The sequence below is a fragment of the Bos javanicus genome, chromosome 21, assembly GCF_032452875.1.
Source record: "Bos javanicus breed banteng chromosome 21, ARS-OSU_banteng_1.0, whole genome shotgun sequence".
Taxonomy (NCBI): Eukaryota; Metazoa; Chordata; class Mammalia; order Artiodactyla; family Bovidae; genus Bos; species Bos javanicus.
Window position 1 is genome coordinate 54,827,121 of NC_083888.1, and position 23,286 is coordinate 54,850,406.

At 43.3% G+C, this 23,286-nt stretch overlaps 2 protein-coding genes across 2 annotated transcripts in view; one reads left to right on the plus strand and one right to left on the minus strand.

The window, feature by feature from the left end:
* The window catches only part of PDIA3 (protein disulfide isomerase family A member 3), a 22,381-nt gene extending 9,575 nt beyond the window's left edge, over positions 1-12,806 (plus strand). The window contains exons 4-13 of the mRNA XM_061395085.1: positions 3,890-3,997; positions 5,481-5,610; positions 8,597-8,713; positions 8,866-8,991; positions 9,479-9,661; positions 10,501-10,609; positions 11,134-11,262; positions 11,793-11,872; positions 12,221-12,278; positions 12,493-12,806. Coding sequence (XP_061251069.1) covers positions 3,890-3,997; positions 5,481-5,610; positions 8,597-8,713; positions 8,866-8,991; positions 9,479-9,661; positions 10,501-10,609; positions 11,134-11,262; positions 11,793-11,872; positions 12,221-12,278; positions 12,493-12,606 — 1,154 coding nt within the window. The 3' untranslated portion in view covers positions 12,607-12,806. The remainder of the gene's footprint in view (positions 1-3,889; positions 3,998-5,480; positions 5,611-8,596; positions 8,714-8,865; positions 8,992-9,478; positions 9,662-10,500; positions 10,610-11,133; positions 11,263-11,792; positions 11,873-12,220; positions 12,279-12,492) is intronic.
* A 1,174-nt stretch (positions 12,807-13,980) lies between these two features.
* ELL3 (elongation factor for RNA polymerase II 3) lies at positions 13,981-18,942 on the minus strand. Its single transcript, XM_061395086.1, has 11 exons — positions 17,130-18,942; positions 16,861-16,896; positions 16,397-16,512; positions 16,070-16,271; positions 15,901-15,980; positions 15,694-15,769; positions 15,341-15,515; positions 15,211-15,253; positions 14,933-15,104; positions 14,668-14,712; positions 13,981-14,592 (listed from the first exon to the last, which is right to left on the minus strand). Exons 1-11 carry the CDS (start codon positions 17,493-17,495, stop codon positions 14,482-14,484), a joined length of 1,422 nt encoding a protein of 473 aa, XP_061251070.1. The 5' UTR covers positions 17,496-18,942; the 3' UTR covers positions 13,981-14,481.
* Positions 18,943-23,286: the final 4,344 nt, after the last annotated feature.

Consider the following 23,286-nt stretch of genomic DNA (forward strand, 5'->3'; position numbering starts at 1 on the left):
GTTCAAAGGACAGAAGGACCTTGTGGCTGGAGTATAATTAGCAAGGATGACAGGAGAGGTTTGGGAGGTAAATAGTCTGGCCCTGTTGGTAGGGCCCATAATGGATGAGAAAATATATTTTGGACAGTTTGATCTTGAGTCTTAACAATTAACTGGGCATATTTTAACAGCTAAGAGGAAGGTTTGCTCAGTTCGGGCATTTTAGGTGACGTGGAATTTTTTCAGCATGTATGATTGTTACTTGTACACAAAGCTCTACATAACATGGCCCCTGCCTAACTCGAATGTCACCTCAAGACTGTTTGACTTTAGGGCCTTTGTCCTGGTTGTGTTCACAGTCTGAGATGATCTTCCCCCATGTTTGCATGGCTTGACTCTTTTTGTCATTCAGATCCTGGCGTAAATTTCACTTCCCAGGGAATTGCCTGGTGGTACACTGGTGCTTTCGCTGCTGGGACCTGGGTTTAATCCCTGGTCAGGGAACTAAGATTCCACAAACTGGGTAGTATGCCATGCCCTACCAAATTCTCTTTCTACCAGACTATCAAATCTAAGGTAGCCAGCCAGTCATATACTTAACAGCCTCTTCATTCTCTGCATAGCACTGGTTACTATCTGATATATATATTTTAATATTCTTTGTTTAATTTGTTAGCTGTGCTGGATCTTAGTTGCAACTCGTGGACTTTTGAGTTGCAGGATGCATGCGGGATCTGGTTCTCCAACCAGGGATCAAACTCCCTGCATTGGGAGCCGGAGTCTTACCCACTGAGCTACCAGGAAAGTCCCACTATCTGATATTTTAAATTGCTTGCTTATTTGGGGATTTAGTTGGATATTTACTTATATTGTAAGCTCCAGGAGATCAGTAATAAAGTGGTTGCTCAGCACTCCCATTATACCTCTCAGAGAATTGTAAATACTCAGGGAAAAAAGTAACACTTTTCATCATACCCCTGAGGTAAAGTTCTTTGTCTGGAGAGGCCTTACAAATAGCTGTGAAAAGAAGAGAAGCGAAAAGCAAAGGAGAAAAGGAAAGATATAAACATCTGAATGCAGAGTTCCAAAGAATAGCAAGAAGAGATAAGAAAGCCTTCTTCAGTGATCAATGCAAAGAAATGGAAAACAACAGAATGGGAAAGACTAGGGGTCTCTTCAAGAAAATCAGAGATACCAAAGGAACATTTCATGCAAAGATGAGCTCGATAAAGGACAGAAATGGTATGGACCTAACAGAAGCAGAAGATATTAAGAAGAGATGGCAAGAATACACAGAAGAACTGTACAAAAAAGATCTTCACGACCCAGATAATCACGATGGTGTGATCACTGACCTAGAGCCAGACATCCTGGAATGTGAAGTCAAGTGGGCCTTAGAAAGCATCACTATGAACAAAGCTAGTGGAGGTGATGGAATTCCAGTTGAGCTATTTCAAATCCTGAAAGATGATGCTGTGAAAGTGCTGCTCTCGATATGCCAGCAAATTTGGAAAGCTCGGCAGTGGCCACAGGACTGGAAAAGGTCAGTTTTCATTCCAATCCCAAAGAAAGGCAATGCCAAAGAATGCTCAAACTACCGCACAATTGCACTCGTCTCACACGCTAGTAAAGTAATGCTCAAAATTCTCCAAGCTCAGCAATATGTGAACTGTGAACTTCCTGATATTCAAGCTGGTTTTAGAAAAGGCAAAGGAACCAGAGATCAAATTGCCAACATCTGCTGGATCATGGAAAAAGCAACAGAGTTCCAGAAAAACATCTATTTCTGCTTTCTTGACTATGCCAAAGCCTTTGACTGTGTGGATCACAATAAACTGTGGAAATTGTGAAAGAGATGGGAATACCAGACCATCTGACCTGCCTCTTGAGAAATCTGTATGCAGGTCAGGAAGCAACAGTTAGAACTGGACATGGAACAACAGACTGGTTCCAAATAGGAAAAGGAGTACGTCAAGGCTGTATATTGTCACCCTGCTTATTTAACTTATATGTAGAGTACATCATGAGAAATGCTGGGCTGGAAGAAGCACAAGCTGGAATCAAGATTGCCGGGAGAAATATCAATAACCTCAGATATGCAGATGACACCACCCTTATGGCAGAAAGTGAAGAGGAACTCAAAAGCCTCTTGATGAAAGTGAAAGTGGAGAGTGAAAAAGTTGGCTTGAAGCTCAACATTCAGAAAACTAAGATCATGGCATGTGGTCCCATCACTTCATGGGAAATAGATGGGGAAACAGTGGAAACAGTGTCAGACTTTAATTTTCTGCCTCCAAAATCACTACAGATGGTGACTGCAGCCATGAAATTAAAAGACGCTTACTCCTTGGAAGGACAGTTATGACCAACCTAGATAGCATATTCAAAAGCAGAGACATTACTTTGCCAACAAAGGTTCGTCTGGTCAAGGCTATGGTTTTTCCTGTGGTCATGTATGGATGTGAGAGTTGGACTGTGAAGAAGGCTGAGCGCCAAAGAATTGATGCTTTTGAACTGTGGTGTTGGAGAAGACTCTTGAGAGTCCCTTGGACTGCACGGAGATCCAACCAGTCCATCCTGAAAGAGATCAGCCCTGGGATTTCTTTGGAAGGAATGATGCTAAAGCTGAAACTCCAGTACTTTGGCCACCTCATGTGAAGAGTTGACTCATTGGAAAAGACTCTGATGCTGGGAGGGATTGGGGGTAGGAGGAGAAGGGGACGACAGAGGATGAGATGGCTGGATGGCATCACTGACTTGATGGACGTGAATCTGAGTGAACTCCGGGAGTTGGTGATGGACAGGGAGGCCTGGCGTGCTGTGATTCATGGGGTCGCAAAGAGTCAGACACGACTGAGCGACTGATCTGATCTGATCTGATAGTAATTACTGTCCCTTTGCAGGCCCGAGAATTGTTACCTGATTCAATGTACCTATTTTTAGAATGTATTCCTTTGCCTTCTGGTTGCTGCACACAGGCTTTTTCTACCTAGTGCTGGGGTGCCTCTCTAGCTGTGGCGCATGGGCTTCTCGGCACGTGAGCGCGGGGCCCTACGCACAGGGGCTCAGTAGCTGCGGCTCTTGGCCCTCAAGCATGCAGGCTTTAGTAGTTGTGGTGCATGGGCTTACTTGCTCCTCAGCATGTGGGATCTTCCCCTGACAAGGAACCAAACCCTTGTCCCCTGCATTGGCAGGTGGATTCTCACCTACTCTACCACCAGAAGATGACATTTTGAGTGAAGACCTAAAGGAGGAGGAAGTGAGGAAGGAAGCCAGGTGGTTATCTGAAAGACTGAGGCAGAGAGCAGCGTGCACAAGGGCATCGTTTATGTTGTAAACACTTCACTACATGACTGGTAGGGATATAAATAAGTACTGTCTATTTGGCAGCCAGTTAAACAGTTATAAATGCATGTCCTCTTTTTGACCCAGTGAATCCACTTTTAGGAAGTTACCCTATAGATACACTCAATCGTGTAGAAGGACATTAGTACAAGGTTGTTTATGGCAGTATCATAGCAGCAAGAAATTGGAAACAAATGTTCATCGATTGTGGTTGGTTAAATAAATTATGTTACATCCATACAGTGAAATACTATGTGGCAATAAAGAAGATTGAGATAACTCTTTATGTTTATTGACGTAATTATCTCTAAATTGTGTTAAATGGCAAAAACAAAATACAGAACAGCGTACGTGTATGCTGCCTTTAGAGGAGCAAAGAAAGCATGTCTGGAGGGATATATAAGAAACTGATGTTTTATCCTACAGGGAGGAGACTGGGTAACTAGGGACGGAAGAAAACGTCATTGTGTATGTTTTGTAACTTTTCGAATTTTAAATCATGTGAATGGTTGGTTACTTTTCAAAAATTATAAATTTGTGTTGCTATCATCTTTTGTCTTTTAAGATGGAATTGTCAGCCACCTGAAGAAACAGGCTGGACCAGCTTCAGTTCCTCTCAAGTCTGAGGAAGAATTTGAAAAGTTCATTAGCGATAAAGATGCTTCTGTGGTGGGTAAGTAGCAAGTTTGATTGTGCCACAAAATCGTTAACATGGTTTCAAAAGTCCTTTGAGTAAACAATCAAGTTAAAACTGTTTAGGAAGCCTTGTGGGCAGTTAAAAGACAACTGGCAAAACTAGGTCAGCGTTACTATTAATGTAATATGGGGGGAAAGTGGTTTTATTTGAGTGGCTTGGTATTCTTACAGATGTAAAGATTTAGTCAAAGAACTAAAAGAGGAATAGCTTTAGTTTTTCCTGTTACTTCTTAAACTCCGGAGATTTAACTCAAATAATAATATAAGACTGAAAATGGGGTTTTAAAGGGGGAGGGTATAGGTAAATGATAAACCTCTGTAGCTGCTACTTCACAGTTGTAGAAGAATTTACAATTTAAGATTGAATTGCTGGCTTTGTGTGTATTTTTACAGCAATCTTTGCTTTTTCAGATGTTATCATATCTTATTATTTTTAAAATGACTTGAACCAGTTAAACACATTCTACATCTTGAGTGTTCTTTGTTTTGTTTTAAATGTGTTGTATAATACATTTGACTTAAATTTTAACATACAGTCTTGTGCTTCTCTTAATCTCCTCATTATTGTAATAAAACTGATTTTCTGGCAGTAGAGGATGGTTTATCATTTAAGTTTGACCAAAAGTCACTTCTTATCCAGATTTTATTCATTCTGTGTATGTATGTGTGTTTTATTTTTTTAGGCTGTTCTCCGTCTTTGTTGCTATGCAGACTTTTCTCTAGTTTTTCCTCTAGTTGCAGGGGCTACTCTCTGGTTACGGCGCAAGGACTTCTCATTGCAGTGTCTTCTCTTGCTGCAGAGCATGGGGTCTTGGGCACTCGAGCTTTAGTAGTTACAGTTCTCGGGCTCCAAAATCCAGGCTCAGTAATTGTGGTGCGCAGGCCTAGCTGCTCTGCGGCACTTGGGAGCTTCCTAGCCTAAGGATCAAACCCATGTCCCCTGCATTGTATGTGGATTCTTTACCTCTTTGCCACCTGGGAAGCCCTGAGTCTGCATTTTTTATAAGGAGTTAAACCATAAGTTGACATTTAATAAACACTTTACTAGATTTGAAGTTCTAAAGATATAAGACATAGAAAAAATATGGTGAATTAATTTACATTGTATTTTGACATACTGCCTTATTTACTCCTCTGACACCTAAAATAGTCCCCGAAGCGCTAAGGAGTTAAGCAGTATGCTCAAAATTTTCAACTGTGAAAAACTAGAATTAAGACTTGAACCCTGACAAATCATCTCCCTCAGCTTCCTCAAGAACGTTTTTTTAAGGGTAGAGAAAGAATAGTTCTCCTAAATATTTTGTTGAATATCCTCAGTAGTCATGGCAAAGCAGAACTGATCCTTCCTATCTTGCTTTGCTTATCCATAATAAAGGCTTTGAAGAATAGAGGAGTTTTAAAGTTTTGAATATGTCTCAGCACTTACTGTTTCTTCCTTGTGTTTGACGTTTTCTGTATAGGTTTTTTCAAGGATTTATTCAGTGAAGCTCACTCTGAGTTTCTAAAAGCAGCCAGCAACTTGAGGGATAACTACCGGTTTGCACACACCAATGTTGAATCTCTGGTGAACAAATACGATGACGATGGAGAGTAAGTAACTGAGTTGAATGCCCTTGTAGATATACACCTTGACCAAGTACTATTGTGTGAACTGGTGTTGTTTTTATTTTTTTAAGATTATTTTTTAATCTTTTGGCCATGCCTCATGGCATGTGGGATCTTAGTTTCCCAATCAGGGATCAAATCCAGCCCCCTGCATTGGAAGGTGGAATCCTAACCACTGGACTGGACTGAACTGGTGGTTTTTAAGCCTAGTTTTTCCAAAAGCTTTATTGAGCACATATTAGGCAGTAAGCTAAGTTCTGGAAACTGTTGCTGCCCTTGAGGGGCATCTAGTAGCAGGAGATAGTAAATATATTTAAAAATACAAGTGTCAGTGAGCATTACAGGTATTGTGATAGAAATTAGGCAGAGTACCAGAAGTACATAGGAGGGATCAGGAGTAGTATCAGGGGGGAAAAAATCATAGAGAAACTGACTCTTGAGGTGTATCTTGAAAGATAAGTTTTTCTGGCAGGTTATGGTGGGGGATAAAGATTATTCCATGTAGAGCAGCAGGAGGGAAGGCCTCGAGATGTGAAATAACCTAGGTGTGTTGGAACCTGTATTACTGCTGAAGTATTGTTCATAGATGAGGTCATCGTGAAAGGTAAGGTTGGAGAGGTCAGCAGAGACCAAATTAGAGAAGACCTAAGTGCCATACAGAAAAATGTAGATTTTATCTTTTAGACATTTGAGAGCCATTGAAAGACTTTGAGCTAGAGAGTAATGTGATGAATTTTGTGTTTCAGAGGAAAAGTCCCTGGCACTCATATAGTGGAGGTTTGAAAGGGGAGGGATGGCAAGGCAGTCAAGAGAGTCTAAGGGTGGCACACAAGGAGGTTAAGCTTTACACGCTATACGTGGCGGAACTAGGGTAGAACCTTTGCTGCTAGACGATCTGGCTGCAAAGTTGTTGGGCTTTGCCATGAGGCTCTATGCTCATTAAGCACACCACATATCAGCTTGTTAACCTTAGATTTGTTCACTGTGTCCACCTCTCACACTTGCCATTAAAGGTGGCGATCAGCCTCTGATCAGAAGTCTTATTTAGAAGACCTTATGAGAAGGGTGTCCTAAGGCCTTGATGTGTATCCCAATGCCATAGCATCATTAAAGATCATATCTGGAACTGATTTCAATTTTTTGACAGCAGCTACTCTGAAACTTGGTCAGTCAGTCAGTTCAGTCGCTCAGCCGTGTCCGACTCTTTGCGACCCCATGAATTGCAGCATGCCAGGCCTCCCTGCTATCACCAATTCGCAGAGTTCACCCAAACTCATGTCCATCGAGTCGGTGATGCCATCCAGCCATCTCATCCTCTGTCGTCCCCTTCTCCTCCTACCCCCAATCCCTCCCAGCATCAGGGTCTTTTCCAATGAGTCAACTCTTCGCATGAGGTGGCCAAAGTACTGGGGCTTCACCTTTAGCATCTGTCCTTCCAAAGAACATCCAGGACTGATCTCCTTTAGAATGGACTGGTTGGATCTCCTTGCAGTCCAAGGGACTCTCAAGAGTCTTCTCCAACACCACAGTTCAAAAGCATCAATTCTTTGGCGCTCAGCTTTCTTCACAGTCCAACTCTCACATCCATACATGACCACTGGAAAAACCATAGCCTTGACTAGACGAACCTTTGTTGGCAAAGTAATGTCTCTGGTTTTGAATATGCTGTTTAGGTTGGTCACAACTTTCCTTCCAAGGAGTAAGTGTCTTTTGATTTCATGGCTGCAGTCACCATCTGCAGTGATTTTGGAGCCCAGAAAAATAAAGTCTGACACTGTTTCCACTGTTTCCCCATCTATTTCCCATGAAGTGATGGGACCAGATGCCATGATCTTCGTTTTCTGAATGTTGAGTTTTAAGCCAACTTTTTCACTCTCCTCTTTCACTTTCATCAAGAGGCCAACACTGCTTTAAAAAGTAAAAGTCTTAGATTTAGATTCTTGGTTGCCAGCATGTTTGTATTAGGTCCTTTTTCACTATGTAGTTTCCCTGTATGCTATGAAAATACCTGTGTTTTAAAATTGACATAAAGTTCATAGTTAATGTTGGAAGAGTTGAGAGGGGGCTATAAGGACTTAAAGGTGCTGACACCTAGCCCAAAACAAGTGATCTAACTATATATGGGTGTGTATAGTATGGAGAGGAGGAATGAATTGAAGGAGAAGCAAAAGCAAGAGGCAAGATATTAATGGTTAGAACAGTGATATTTTCTGGGAATGTTTGTATTAGATACAAATCTGTGACTCAGAACCAAATTGGGGTTCAGTGTTAGCTGAATAAAAGGCTAGAAAGTAAAAAGGAATTTCCTTCAAATGTTCAGTGGAATGAGGAAAACTTGGCTTAGGGAGAGAGGCAAAGTATTACCAGCAAGGGAAAATTATGTAAATTGGATTTACTGGGATAGAAAAATCTAGAACCAAAAAATTTCTAATGAATTCAACCTTAACATTATCTATAATCATATAGAATTATACCTATAGAATTTCTATAACTGGAAGGGATCTTATCTATATTTTCTCTATTGAAGTAATTTTCTTACTGTATGGGAGAGTTGAATTTTCAAGGAGAGTGTCAGGGCAAGGTACCTTCCAATAAGAGCAAGTTCTACTTTCTCATATTTGTACATATTAGGGTTTTGGGGTAAGTTGGGTACTTTTTTCTGTTGTTTTTAAAGGTTTGGAAATTGTCTACTCTAACCCCCTTTTGTACTGATGTAAAAGCTGAAGCGCTGAAGAATTAAACTGATAGCTGGCCCAAAATCTTTGAAGTTAGTTGGTAGAACAAGAATTAGAACTAAGGTCTCCTAACTTTCCAACCTAGGTTTATTAAAACCAATTTTTGCACTTGAGATTAAAGCGGTAAGCTCCTTAGCGTTGATGAGAGGATCATGTTGTAGATAGTTTGAGCTTTAAATAATAAAAGATGGGAGATAGTTCTTCTGCTGTCTACCTACTAAATTTTTTTTTTTAAGGGGTATCACCTTGTTTCGTCCTTCCCATCTGACGAACAAGTTTGAAGACAAGACTGTGGCATATACAGAACAGAAAATGACCAGTGGGAAGATTAAAAGATTTATTCAGGAAAACATGTGAGTACATCTTTATACTTGTTTTGGCCTTTCTTGGCTTCATTTTAGTTTTTTTTAATCTTGGTTATTAAGCATACTATCAGTTACTTAATGTTAATTTCATAATATAGATAAAAACCTGCCAAATTTGATGATGGATTCTGTCATTTCAGTTTTGGTATCTGCCCTCACATGACAGAAGACAATAAAGATTTACTACAGGGCAAGGATTTACTCATCGCTTACTATGATGTGGACTATGAAAAGAATGCTAAAGGTTCCAACTACTGGAGAAACAGGTAATAAGAATAATTTTTCCCCTTTTTAGACAAGTTTACACAGTACATAAACATTTTCTTCTAACTATCCTGTTACCATGTGTGATCATTTGAAGCTATAAGGACAAATAAACTATTTCCAAAAACTATCGGGCATAATGTCCTTTAACACATTGTGCCTTGTTGCCCATTGAGACCTTCAGTGCACTTGATCCTTAGAGATTTTCATTCTGGATTAGTTATTAATGCCTGCAGTATTTTATATAATATGGCAGCATTCAGTGGGAATGGACTGTTTGCTTGAATACCACTAGTTTGGCAGTGAAGTTCAGTAGGACATCAGAGTGCACCATAATCCTATGTCAGTGCACAAGAATACAAGTTCACACTGATTCCAGAGGGCTGCAGGGACTCTTAAATGTTGCTTTCTACTTTCTTGCTTCTTGGTTTCAGAAGTGATTTACCATCCTGGTGTACTCTTCGCATAAATCTCCCTTGTTTCCCACAGAGTAATGATGGTGGCAAAGAAATTCTTGGATGCTGGGAAGAAACTCCATTTTGCTGTAGCTAGCCGTAAAACCTTTAGCCATGAACTTTCAGATTTTGGCTTGGAAAGCACTACTGGAGAGATTCCTGTTGTTGCTGTCAGAACCGCAAAAGGAGAGAAGTTTGTCATGCAGGAGGAGTTCTCGTGAGTTACAAGTTAGCGTGGGTTTGGGATTTGATTCTGCAAAGACACCGTTAAAGCCTTAGACACTACTGAGGATGTATAAAGAAGAACATTGGAATGTGAAGCTAGGTGAAGACCCATGACTGTCGTTTTTCTCAATTAGTTATAGATATATTTTAAGGATCATGATTCTTAATAAATTTTGAAAAGCAAAAAAGATGGCAGCTTGGAATTCTTACATGACTATTTCCACCCTGCCATTATATATAGTAAATAGAGAACACTAGATAGCCTCTTTGAGACTGATGTAATTTCAGACCAAACCAGTCCCCTCCCATCCCTACAGAATGTCTTTGTTCTTGGAATACCACATTGGCCTAAAGTAAACTCAGGAAATTGGAGACATCTTAAGACAAAACCAGACAGTTTTGACCATCACCTTCTGAGACTTCGGGAGATTAAAACAAGAGAAAATTTTCCTGTGAGTGAAGCCAGTAAAACAAGATACCATAAATAGGCACTGTTCTCCAGAGCAACAAAGTAAGACCTGGTTCTTTTGCAGAATTGAATTTCCAGAAGGACCGATGTGTTCTTCTTTCTCTGACCTTTCTAATCCACAAAGAACACACTAGAAATACAAGAAGGTGGTGGTTTCTTATTCAGTCTGTAGTTCTGCATATTGAAAAATGAGGGCTCCCTCTTTTTTTTTTTTTTTTAACTTCCAGTTACTTCCTAGGGTTGAAACTTAAGCTAAAACAGAAACAATTAAGCTAAAGTGGAAACTATTCTAAAAAACTGCCTTTAGTTCTCTCATTGGTAGGAGTATGTTCACAAGCTCATCCGTGCCTTTCTAATACCAGGCGTGATGGCAAGGCTCTTGAGAGATTCCTGGAGGATTACTTTGACGGCAACCTGAAGAGATACCTGAAGTCTGAGCCTATCCCTGAGAGCAATGATGGGCCTGTAAAGGTGAGGGGTTCACAGGGTCCTCAAACCCCTACACAGCTGCCTCTCCTCACTTTTTTATTTCCAAAATGCTGGGTCTAAGTGAAGATGAGGTTGGCTGTTGAGTTCTGTTTTGGTTTGTCCTTACGTCTCTCATCATAAATTAAGCATTGGCAGAGCTCATAATGCTTAATAGGGGAATTTTATGATATTTGTATTAGGGCTCGGTGACTTTTTGGGACAGAACAAGCTAACCCCTGAGAGTAGTTTTAACATTGTTGCTGTAAGATTATTTTAAGGAAGAGTTGGGTAGCACTTGTTCCCTGTGATTTCTTGAACTTAGTCTGATAGGTGACAGACATGGGAGTGAGTTGCTTTCTGGGGAAATGGTAATATCTTAATAAAGCCTGTAAGTGCAAGTTGGGTTTCAATAATGTACTTTGAGTGGCAACACAACCAATTTGAGAGGGATTGAGTCCAGAAACAAATACAGCTCATGAATGTATTCAACTGGCCTTACCAACTAGAGAATCTTCTGTGTTTTCCAGGTAGTAGTAGCAGAGAATTTTGATGAAATAGTGAATAATGAAAATAAAGATGTGCTGATTGAGTTTTATGCTCCTTGGTGTGGTCACTGTAAGAATCTGGAGCCTAAGTATAAAGAACTGGGAGAGAAGGTAAGTGTGAAGTATATTATACAGTTGAATTTGAGTTGGAAGTTAGCATTGGCTGTTGATTAATAGTCACCCTAATTAGTTCAGAACTTAGGCACTGGTGGATTTTCTTTCAGCTGTCTCCTATGTGCTGTCTCCTGACTGCGTTCTGAGCCTACTCAGTGCCTTAGATACCTGCTTTAACTTTCCACTCCTCAGACTCAATCTAGATTATGATTAAAAGTACTTTGGCTTCTGAATTTGGTAATGGCTTATATGAATTCGTTATATTCCTCCATCTTAAATCACTTGTCTTAGCTGATGTCTTCCTTAGGCCAGGTAATTTTGCAGGTGTCTGTATATAGTCTTAATATGTAGGAACCAAGAGCGAAAAGGGAAGTTTATGGGAAGTTTGATACTTGTGAAAGTATCACTACTCTTTCCATCTCAGCAGCAAAACCTATCCAGCTGTTAATGGTTTTAAGTCCTAAATTGACTGTGTCCCTCTGTCACTGAAAACTTGAAACTTAAAGACCTAACCTTTTTATTAACAGCTCAGAAAAGATCCAAATATTGTCATAGCCAAGATGGATGCTACAGCCAACGATGTGCCTTCTCCATATGAAGTCAGAGGGTAAGTAGATTAAAAGCTAGTAAAAGTGTCTAGGCAATTGATAGGAAAAAATGAGCTTGTAAACCATGTGTGTATTGGGCATGGTTTGGAGAGTCCTCATATTCCAGTTGAACACAGAACCACCAGTGCCTTCCTGGCTTAGAGTTTGTGCAGCATGGGCCCTCATGACTGCCCCAGACCTGTGAGCTCTCATATTCCTGTGTTCTAATAGGATGTAACCTCGTCACTGATGGACAATAGTATCTGGTCAGATTAGAAATCATGAAGAAAAGTTATTCCTAGAAACAGTTATTAGGGAAGTGTACATTAGAGTTACTCTGAAATTTCATCAACTCTTTCTTTTCCCAGTTTTCCTACCATCTACTTCTCTCCAGCCAACAAGAAGCAAAATCCAAAGAAATATGAAGTAAGTGCATTGTCTTATCTCCCCACAAATACAGACACACACATACAGATCCAGTTCTTTAACTGAGTTTATATAAGTAGAAACTCAACTCTCATGGTCAATATATGTGGTTGCTAATGTGCTTTTTAAAATACAAAAGGCTTCCTATTGAGGGGGGAGAAAATCCACAGTTTTTTAAAAGGTTAAATTTTCAGAGTTATCTTTCTGTTTTCAGGGTGGACGTGAATTAAGTGATTTTATTAGCTATCTAAAGCGAGAGGCTACAAACCCCCCTGTAATTCAAGAAGAAAAACCCAAGAAGAAGAAGAAGGCACAGGAGGATCTCTAAAGCAGCAGCCAAACATCATATCACTTTGTCAAAGGACTTTTCCACCAGAGATGGGAAAACCAATGGGGAGGACTGGGACCCGTATGGAATTACTGCCTCTCAGGGCTGAGAGGGCAGAATGGTTATAATCTGAGTCCTGTTAAATTTTCTCTAAACTGTTTCTTAGCTGCACTGTTTATGAAAATACCAGAACCAGTTTATGTTTGTGGTTTTGGGAAAAATTATTTGTGTTGAGGGGAATGTTGTGGGGGTGGGGGGAATTGAGTTGGGGGGTTATTTTCTAATTTTTTTTGTACATTTGGAACAGTGACAATAAATGCGCCCCCTTTATACTGTCTTTTCTCCATGAGGTGGGAAACCAAAGGTTCTCTAGACCAGCACTGTCCAGTAGAACTTTATGCTATGATAGAAATGTTCTATAATCTTCATTGCCTAATACCTATTGCTGTTGAGCATTTGAAATGCAGCTAGAACCATATTTTAGATTTTCATTGAATAGTTATGTGTAGGGCAAGTAACTACCATGATGGTCCGTTCAGCTGTCTGCACTGGGTCCATAGTTAATCACCTGCAAATGATTTCCAAATTTCATCTCCTTCTATCCTTATGTGTTTATTGCACAGGACCCTAGCCTGATGATTAGAACAGGTGAAGGACCTTTCTTGTTGGGCTGTTGCTGGCCTCCCATGCCCTAAGGTTGGGTTGCTATTTATCCTTGCCATGCAGCTGAGCATGTTTATACCTCCCAAGGGCTATTCCTTGCCCAGAAATGCCCTGTGTGGGTGTGGCACCAGGTTGGGGTTCATTCAAGCTGTTTCAGGAATTGACAGTGCCGGGTACAGCTCTCTCCCGCAAAGCCCAGGGTGTGTTTGTTAACTTCCTTCTCCAGTGGAAACGGGAAAGGCAGTGTCCTTGGTTGTGAGTGAAATATCCACTTTCTTATGCAGCAGTGAGGAACAAAAAGGATAGGACTGGCAAAAGAATTGAACCATTTCCCTCTTCCTTTTTTGGGTAAATCCAAATCCTATCTACAGTTATAGTTTTGAGTTACTGGATAATTGTAGATAGGAGCCCTAGTTGCAGGTGATCCTCATCCTCCATGTTTGGAGAAGGAGAGTATACTAACGTTCCTAATGCAGAGGGCCCAGGTTTGATCTCCCTGTTCAGGGAACTAGGTCCCACATGCTGCAACTGAGAATTCACATGCCACAACCAAGACTCGGCACAGCCAAATAAAATAATAAAATACATATTTTTTAAAAAAGACCTGGGCTGGGATCTAAGGATCTAATTTTTTAGAGAGCCCCAGAAGTGGTTCATATACACAAGCAAGGGTGAGAACCGCTACCTTGGAGGATTTAAGGAAAACAAAACTTGACACAGAAGCAATCAGTTTTAATTTTTTTAGCCATGTTTGTAAAAGAATTCACTTCTAATACATGGGTAACGCCCAAGCCCTTTCCCATTATGTCCTGTTGTATTACAAGTTCCTTTAGCTTTGTTACCAAAGGTTTTTTCAGGGAGGCTACCAGGTAAATTCTAATGTTCTCAAGGTATCTTGTCTTGGAAACGGTGTCATTTCTCAGGATTTGAAAATGACTTGGCTGAACTAAAGGTGGAGAAGCCAAGCGTCTGCTACTTTGCCTAGTTTTCATTACTGGATAACTCCTGGGCACAGCTGTGGAGTCTTGGCTCTGTGCCCATGCCCTAACAATTTAAATATGGTAATAATGAAAACCAAACCTCAAGAACCTAGAGCAGCTCTCCTACTTGCCATTATGGACTCAGCAATATGAACAGCAGACAACTGTCCTCTTAGTTAATAGCTGCTTTTTTCTTTCATATCATACAAGGGTAAAGAGCCATGTGTCAGCTTCAGCTGCCCCTGTTCTTTTCCTCAAACTCCAAGATGAGACCTTTGATGTGGGACAGTTTCTGATGCAAGTACTCACAGCGGCGCTTCTCTTCCCTGTAACCTGGGTACCGCTGCAGAGAAAAAGCGCCCATGTCAAAAAAAAGTCACTTCTGCCTTCTTGCTGCCATTCCCAGGCCCGGTCTTACCTTCCTGAACTTTTTATATTCCTGGACTATCTTTTCTTCCAGCGCCTGAAACAGAAAATGTTAGCACCAAGTTTAACCTTGAGAAAAAAATCTCCAGCTCTCTTAGCGACTAAAGTAACTTCTCATAAATTAGGCAGACTAATTTTTCTCTCAAAACAGACTTGCTTGTCTCTTTGGTCATTGAACAAACACACTTATGGGCAATTAGCAGGGAGTTTATGGCCAGTAGAACTTGAAAGCCAGCCTGGGTTCATCCAGCCCTTACCTTGTGTTCTGGAGTTCCACGCTGAACATTGTTCATCTCAGCTGCCAGCTCTATAAACCTCTGGCTTGCAGCCGCAACGCGAGCATGCAGGATGCGGTATTCGGCATAATCTGTCTCAAAGTCCTGCTCATAGGCATGTTGCTGTTCTGCACTGTGGATGGCCCTGTATTGCCTGCCAGGAGCAGAGTGTTGTCACCATCAGTATCATTGACCCCCAAAGCTTCCAGCTCCCAGGAATGCACAAGGCTTGAAAAAATTAGAAATGGCAAGGGACTCACAGGAGGTAATCTGGTACTTCTTCAGGGCTTAGGGATTCAGAATCTAGAAAGGAAACAAGACATGAAGGTGATAACACTTTTTTTTTCCCCCCCTCCCCATTATGGCAGTTTCACCCTCTCTTTAACTCACCTGCTTGAACTGAGGGACTGTGCTCCAGCCTGGGACCCATGTCTTCATCTTTATCTTCTTGCTCCCAGTCTTCCTCTTGTAAGTCCTGACTGGGCAGTCCTTGTAGGGGACTTGGAGCTAGAGTTCTGAGCCTCTTTTGTTTTAATTCTACCATAGCTGCAGGCGCTGGACGTTTCTGTTGGGAACATATCCAGAACATAAACAGTAATCCAGAAGCCTCCTATTCTGCCCTTCTCTCAAAAATTACTTCCATATAATGATCTCTGGGAGTATGAAAATGGTAAGCTCTCAGTTCTAAAATGTTAGCCTCATTGGACACAACTCTTAGAAAAACCCTTGCTATTACAACTTACCTTGTCCACATGTTTCTGGCTAGCAGAGGGAGGCAGTGCCTGATCAGGATCTCTGTTTGGAAGAAGGGTCTGGTTCCTAGGAGAGGGAATAGGAGAGATCAAGCCCAGGGTAGAAAGTAGGGCTCCATCTCTTATCACAGCATTTAGAGTGGCGATTAGAGAAGAATACCAGAGCGTCCTGGGTTAGTCCCACCCTGCCCCAAGTACCTCACTTCCCACTGTGCCATGTGTTCCCTCGAGGATCCTGGGAGTGACTGTCCTTGGCTGCTTGCCAGTGGGTCTGGCACCTGGCAGGGAAAGTGGCAGGGGCACATGGCTCCCTAGGCTTCAGGCTTTGCCCCACCTTATCCTAACTCCTTGCACTTTCTGGCCTCACCTCTTCTAGTCCCATCTGTGACTGTGAAATTGTGTCTGCTTCAGGATAGTCTCCCACATTCTGCCAGCTCTCACGGTCCCTGGCATCTTCAGTCCGGTTGTGTCTCTGAAGTGAAGATGGAGCTGGGATAGAATCCATAGCTGCCCAAATCGTGAGGCGCTCCCTGAGTGGACCCAGGCAGTGGAGGCGGTTAGGCCCAGACCTGGGAAAACGTGGTTAAAAAAAAAAACCACACATAAAACAGGAGGGTGGAGAGCTTTTAAGCAACTGTGGACATCCCCTTCCCTGACCTACCACAAATTCTTACCTGCTACCCATTTTCCTTACCTGCCTGGGCACTGGCACACAAGGTCCAAGCCTGGACCACCAGGGCCCTCCTGGCCACACTGAGACACTATGAAGGAAAAGAGGCAGGACCAGTGGGGACCTGGGAGCCTCAGGTACTGTGGGTGAAAGGAGACAGTAAACCCCATGAAAGTCAGTTCCTCCTCCCCAACCAATGCTGTTCCTCCCTGAGCCAGCGGAAGACTGAAGATGGGTCCCATGGGGCTCGTTAGCACACGAGGTGCAGCTGGGCCTGAGTTCCTCAGGAGGTTAAGTCGCCGCAGTCTCCTCAACTGCAGCCTCTTGGGACCAACTCCAGCAGCCCCGATTTCCCCCATTTTGGGTTCAGTTCTCGAAACTTCATCAGACCGTGACTGCTCTCAGCCTCCCGCCCTGACGATCCCTTCGTGAAGCCCATGTCTGTTCTCCCTGCACTTCACCTCCACACACCCCAGACCCGCGCTTACCCCTCGGTTGCCTTGGAAAGCAATCACTGGCCGAACCTGCGGGCAGAGCACAGACTTGAGCCAAGAGCAGCAGAAAAGGCGTCCCCAGGATCCGGCGTCGGGAGCCCAGGGTGGGGGGACTTGCCTAGCGGGTTTCACTTGGAGAGTTGGGAAGGCCAGAGCCGAGGATGCTGCTCTCCACCCCCAGGTCCCTTCGCCAAGGTCGCCGGCTGAGACCCGACCTCCGGAGAGGCAGGGGATAGAGAGGATGGGGCCCGTGCTAGCCGTACCTGTTGCCGATGACACTCTTGCAGCGCTCGCAGCGCTGCGTCGTTGAGCTTGAGCAGTAGGAAGCTGGTCCGGGCAGCCGGGGTGAAGCAGAGCCGGAGCTTCCCACTCAGAAGCTCCTGGGGTCCCTCCATGGCTGCGAGGTTCAGGGGCAGGTAGAGCGCGAGCCACAGACCCGTGCCACTACCACCTCGGCTGTGCAGGACTAGGCTGGCACACCCTGGCGCCCAGGTAGGCCCCGCCCTCCGCCGGGACCCCACCCCGGCCCCACCCACAGCCGGCGCCACCCCAGGGATTTCCCAGTAGCCGGGGGTGGCACCTCGCTCTCCCCCAGATGTTAGCAGCACCAACCCCAGCAGTTTTTTCATGGATGAGCGGGCAGCTCTTTGGGCTTTCCGAAGAGGCTCTCCCAGTTCCGGAGAGAAAGTCTGCGGCCAGCTTCAGACACCTCACCCGAGTCCCCATTCCTGCCTGTGTTTTTCTAACTAACTTGAACTCAGGAGCTGCGGTCTCTAAGTGAAGCTGAACCTGCAACCCCCTAGAGGGTTTTAGGTGCAGAAGGGCGGGAGACAGCGACTGGTTGCTGGGCAGGGCCGGCTCATCACGCCAAGAGCCCCAAGGAACCAGAGGAGGGCAGACCCGAGGGGCGATTCCCGAGGCCAGCACCTGGCGTAGCCCTTTGGCTTTTCCCAGCCAACAGTACCGCTGCTGACCCGAAACCGGCTTCTAACTAAGAATGAAGAGGAAATCGAGCCCAGTGGGTGTGGCGGCAGGAGAGAAGCTTGACTTCTCAAGCTGGAGCGCCCCCCATCGATCGACAGAGATGCGAGCAGTGGTTGATGGCAGGGGGTTCCTCCAGGTTCCTTGCCTGTTGCAGGACAGGCAAAAGAACTCAGTCCCAGGTCTCCCCTCGTGGCCTGTACACGAGAGATTGGTGGAGACTGGTGTGAAAGAGAGCTGGCTCACACCCTCGTGAAGACCAAGAGGTGCCGCGAAGTTGCCAGACATCCCAGAGGTTCAGATCCTGCTGCAGTGAAGCCCCAGGACCAATAATCTCCTGTCGGCCCTTGACGTCTCCACTTGGTCCTGTTTCCCAAAAGCCCTGGTGGTGTTCTCTTTCCTGGCCAGTATACCTCTGCTAAATCCCTGATGACCTTAATGCCCTTACATTTGTGAAAACTCATCAAACTGTACACTTAAAATGTATCTATTTTAATGTCAGTAAATATACCTCGATAAAGTTGCTTGGTTTCTTTCTTTTTTTAAAGTGAAAGCTCAGAGTCGTGACTACCAGGGAACTCCCTAACGTTGATTTTTAAATCTAACTTCAACAACAAAACATCGACCTAGCCCTCTCCTCAGGCTGTCTGCTTCTCTGGGTAACAATTTCCTAATTTGATAAACAGTTGTGGCAGTGGGTAGAGCTGGTCTCCCAGGGTCCTTTTGATTCTCAGATGATATCTGTGGCCTTCTGTTGGATTTTCCTGGATTTAAACTTTAAGTTGGTTAAAATGTCCAAAGAGGCGGGAAGAAGCAATGCTGTAAGAGGCAACTAGGGAAGACATTTGAGGAAGAGATAAGGAAGGTGGGTATCTAACAGTGTGTCAGGATCTCTGTATGTTACTTAATCTCTACAGTAACTTTTTAGAGTGAGTATCATTATCCACATTTTTCATTTATTCATTCAACAAATATTTACTGAGCACTTACTCTGTCCCTGACACTGTACTAGATCCTTGGGATACATCAATGAACAGATTCTTGTTTGGGGACAGCTTATATCCTAGAGGGGAAGGAGACACTGATGCTGCTACTGCTGCTAAGTCACTTCAGTCATGTCCGACTCTGTTCGACCCCATAGACGGCAGCCCACCAGGCTTCCCCGTCTCTGGGATTCTCCAGGCAAGAACACTGGAGTGGGTTGCCATTTCCTTCTCCAATGCAGGAAAGTGAAAAGTGAAAGTAAAGTTGCTCAGTCGTGTCCGACTCTAGCGACCCCATGGACTGCAGCCTACCAGGCTCCTCCGTCCATGGGATTTTCTAGGCAAAAGTACTGGAGTGGGGTGTCATTGCCTTCTCTGAAGGAGACACTAGATATGCATCAAAGAAATAAGAAATAAGGTGAATATTAGAAAAAAAGATAAAGAAAAATTTAAAAAATTTTTTTAAGTAAAAACAAAACAAAAAATATAGTATATGTTAAAAGGTAATAAGAGCTATAGTTGAAAAAAAAAAGAGAGAGAGAAAGCAAGGTAGAAGGTAGAAGGTTTGGAAATGGAGGAGGAAGATGAAGGTGGAGAGGGCTGACTGTATATTAAGTAAGATGATCCAAGAAGGCCTTCTGGAGAAAAGGAAATTTGAGCAATGTCTTTTTTTTTTTTTTTTAATGGCCATGCTGCGTGGCTTGCAGAATCTTAGTTCTGCAAGCAGGTTTTGAACCCAGGTCCTCAGCAGTGAAACCACTGAGTCCTAACCACTGGATCACCAAGGAATTCGCCCCACACACAGGCACTTTTTTTTTTAGTGGGAGCAATGTCTTAAGGGAAGTGAGGGGACTGGCCAAGATACACAGTTGGAGGAACTGTTTTCTAGGCACAGGAACTAAGTGCTGCTGCTGCTAAGTTGCTTCAGTCGTGTCTGACTCTTAGCGACCCCATGGACTGCAGCCTACCAGGCTTCTCCGTCCATGGGGTTCTCCAGGCAAGAACACTGGAGTGGGTTGCCATTTCATTCTCCAATGCATGAAAGTGGAAAGTGAAAGTGAAGTTGCTCAGTTGTGTCTGACTCTTAGCGACCTCATGGACTGCAGCCCACCAGGCTCCTCCATCCATGGGATTTTCTGGGCAACAGTACTGGAGTGGGGTGCCATTGCCTTCTCCCAGGAACTAACTAGCCAGTGCAAACTCTGTAAGTCAGGAGTATATGTGGATAGTGTGAGGAATAGCCGAGGCCAGTGTAACAGGAACAAGGTAACTGAGGAAGAGAGTAGTGAGAGATGAAGTCAGGAAAGTAAGAAGCAGGGGTGGGTCCTTGTGGGCCACTGTAAGGACTTTGGCTTTTACTTGGAGTGAAATGAGGAGTCAAAGTAGGGTTTTGAGCAGAGGAATCACATGAAGTCACTTCTATTTTTAAAGGCTCACTGTGGCTGCTGTTAAGAATAGACTGTAGGGGACAAGGATAAAAGCAGTATGACCTGTTAGGAGACTATTGCAGTAAGCCAAGCTAGAGATTGGAGAAGGAAATGGCAACCCACTCCAGTGTTCTTGCCTGGAGAATCCCAGGGATGGGAGCCTGGTGGGCTGCTGTCTATGGGGTCGCACAGAGTCGGACACGACTGAAGTGACCTAGCAGCAAGCTAGAGATGGTGGCAACTTGCACCAGGACCAGACGTGGGAGAAGGGATAGGGTTCCGAACATATTGAGGGTAGAGCTGACAGGATTCCCTGATGGATTGAATGTGATATGTGATAGAGAAATGGCATCACTAATAACTGGGATTTTTGGCCAGAACAACTAGAAGGATGAAATTGTCATCAACTGAGGTAGGAAACACTGCTGGTGGAATAGGGTTAGTTCTGAATATGTTGAGTTGTCTGTTAGAATCCACATGGGGGTGTGGAGCATGAAGTTGTATAGATAAGTTTGGAGATGGTGAGGGATGACTGGGCTAGAGATGTAAACTTGGTAGCATTAAACAGATAAATGGTATTAGGTTGGTGCAAAAGTAATTGCAGTTTTGCATTGTTGAACTTCACCATTTGATATTGGAACCACCAATTGAGAGACTCACTGAAGCTGATCCTCTTACAACTACATGAGAAGTCACTCAAGAACTCAACGTCGACCATTCTACAGTCATTTGGCATTTGAAACAAACTGGAGAGGTGAAAAAGCTCGATAAGTGTGTGCCTCATGAGCTGACAGAAAATTAAAAAATCATCATTTTGAAGTGTCGTCTTATTCTGTCATCAACAACGAACCATTTCTTGATCAGATTGTGATGTGCAACAAAAAGTGGATTGTATACGACAAACAACAACTGGCAATGACCAACTCAGTGGTTGGACCCAGAAGAAGCTCCAAAGCACTTTCCAAAGCCCCACCTGCACCAAAAAAAGGTCATGGTCATTGTTTAGTGGTCTGCCACCAGTCTGATCCACTAGAGCTTTCTGAATCCCAGCGAAACTGTTACATCTGTAAAGTATGTTCAGCAAGTCAATGAGATGCACCAAAAACTGCAACACCTACAGTTGGCATTGGTCAACAGAAAGGGCCCAATTCTCCTCCACAACAATGCCTGACCACACGTGTCACATGCTTCAAAAGTTGAACAAATTGGGGTACAAAGTTTTGCCTCATCCGCCATATTCAACTGACCTCTTGCCAACCAACTACCACAACTTTTTTGCAGGGAAAATGTTTCCACAACCAGCAAGGAGGCAGAAAATGCTTTCCTAAAGTTCCTCAAATCCTGAAGCACGTATCTTTATGCTACAGGAATAAACCAACTTATTTCTCATTGGCAAAAATGTGTTGACTGTAATGGTTCCTATTTTGATTAATAAAGATGTGTTTGGAGCCTCAGTATAATGATTTAAAATTCACAATTGAAAACCACAATTACGTTTCCACCGACCTGATATTTAAAACCATAGGACAGGATGACTCATCCAAGAAGAGAGAGACGAGACTAAAGGACAACACCCTAGGGCACTCCAATCTCTAGAAATAAGTCAGGGGGAAGAAAAGTAAAGGCGATCGAAAGGCAGGGAGAAAGGAGGGAAAAGAGAGTGCGATGTTCTGAAAGCCAAGTGAAAACCACGTTTCAAAGAAAAGAGAACTGTGTCAAATGCCACAGCGACACAGCGGTCCAGTGGCTAAGACTCCAAACTCCCAGTGCAAGGTGCCCTGGCCAGGGAACTAGATCCTACATGCCACAACTAAAGATCCCAAGTGCTACAACTAAGACCTGATGTGGCCAAATAAATAAGATATAAATTTTTTTAGAATGCCACAGACAGGCCAAGTAAAATGAAGATTAAGAACTGACCATTGTGATGAAAATATTTTAAAACTGACAGCAGTGGTGGTTGCACACATCTGTGGATTATACTAAAAACCATAAAATTGTACGTACACTTCAAACGGGTTAGTTGTATGATATGTGAATTACATTTCAACTATTACAGAAGGAAAAAAGAATTGATCACTGGGTTTAGCAATGTGGATTCACTGGTAACCTTCATAAGAGCAGTTCTGGTGAAATGATAAGGTGAAAGCTGATTGGAGAAGGTTTAAAGAAAATGGTAGATAAGGCATCTACAGAGGATGTAAGGAACTTAAGCTTTGCTAAATATAGAGCAAAGAAATAGGGAGTCAATTGTTAGGGGAAATAGGATCAAGAGAAAGGTTTACGGTGGGAGAAAGTTCATATTTGTATGCCGGTGGGAATTATTTGGGGAATATCCCCCAAACTTTGATGATGGAGGAAAGAGAAGAGGGTTGCTGAAGTTGGGGTTCTTGAGTAGAATAGAGGCAGTGGGATCTATTCAGGACTGGCTTTCTAAAGGAGTATTGATGGCTCATCTACAGGAGAAGGCCACATGGACAGAGAAGGTAGGTGCAGGTGAAAAAGATTGGTAGAGGTCTGGAGTTCCCTGGTGGCACAGTGGATAAAAATCTGCCTGCCAATGCAGGGGACATGGGTTCAATCCCTGGTCTGGGAAAATTTCATGTCCCATGGGGCAACTACTGAGCCTGTGTGCTACAACTACTGAAGCTCAAGTTCCTAGAGCCTGTGCTCTTGCAACAAGAGAAGCCACTGCAATGAGAGGCCCAAGCACCGCCACGAAGAGTAGCCCCCGCTCACTGCAATTAGAGAAAGCCCGTGCAAAGCAACAAAGACCCAGTGCAGGCAAATATAGAAATAATAAATAAAGTTATAAACAACAAAGACTGGCAGGTGTGGAGAAAGTCTAGGGGAGTGCTCTTCTGATTGCTTCCGTCTTCCCAGTGAAGCAGGAAGCAACTGAGGAAGAGTATGAGGATGACGGAGGAGCAACAGGAGTTGACGGATAAAAATGGTGTGAAGTTATTGCCTAGAAGGGTGAGTGAGTTAGGAATGTGCCCAATACTAAGGACTGAAGAGAAAACGGAAGT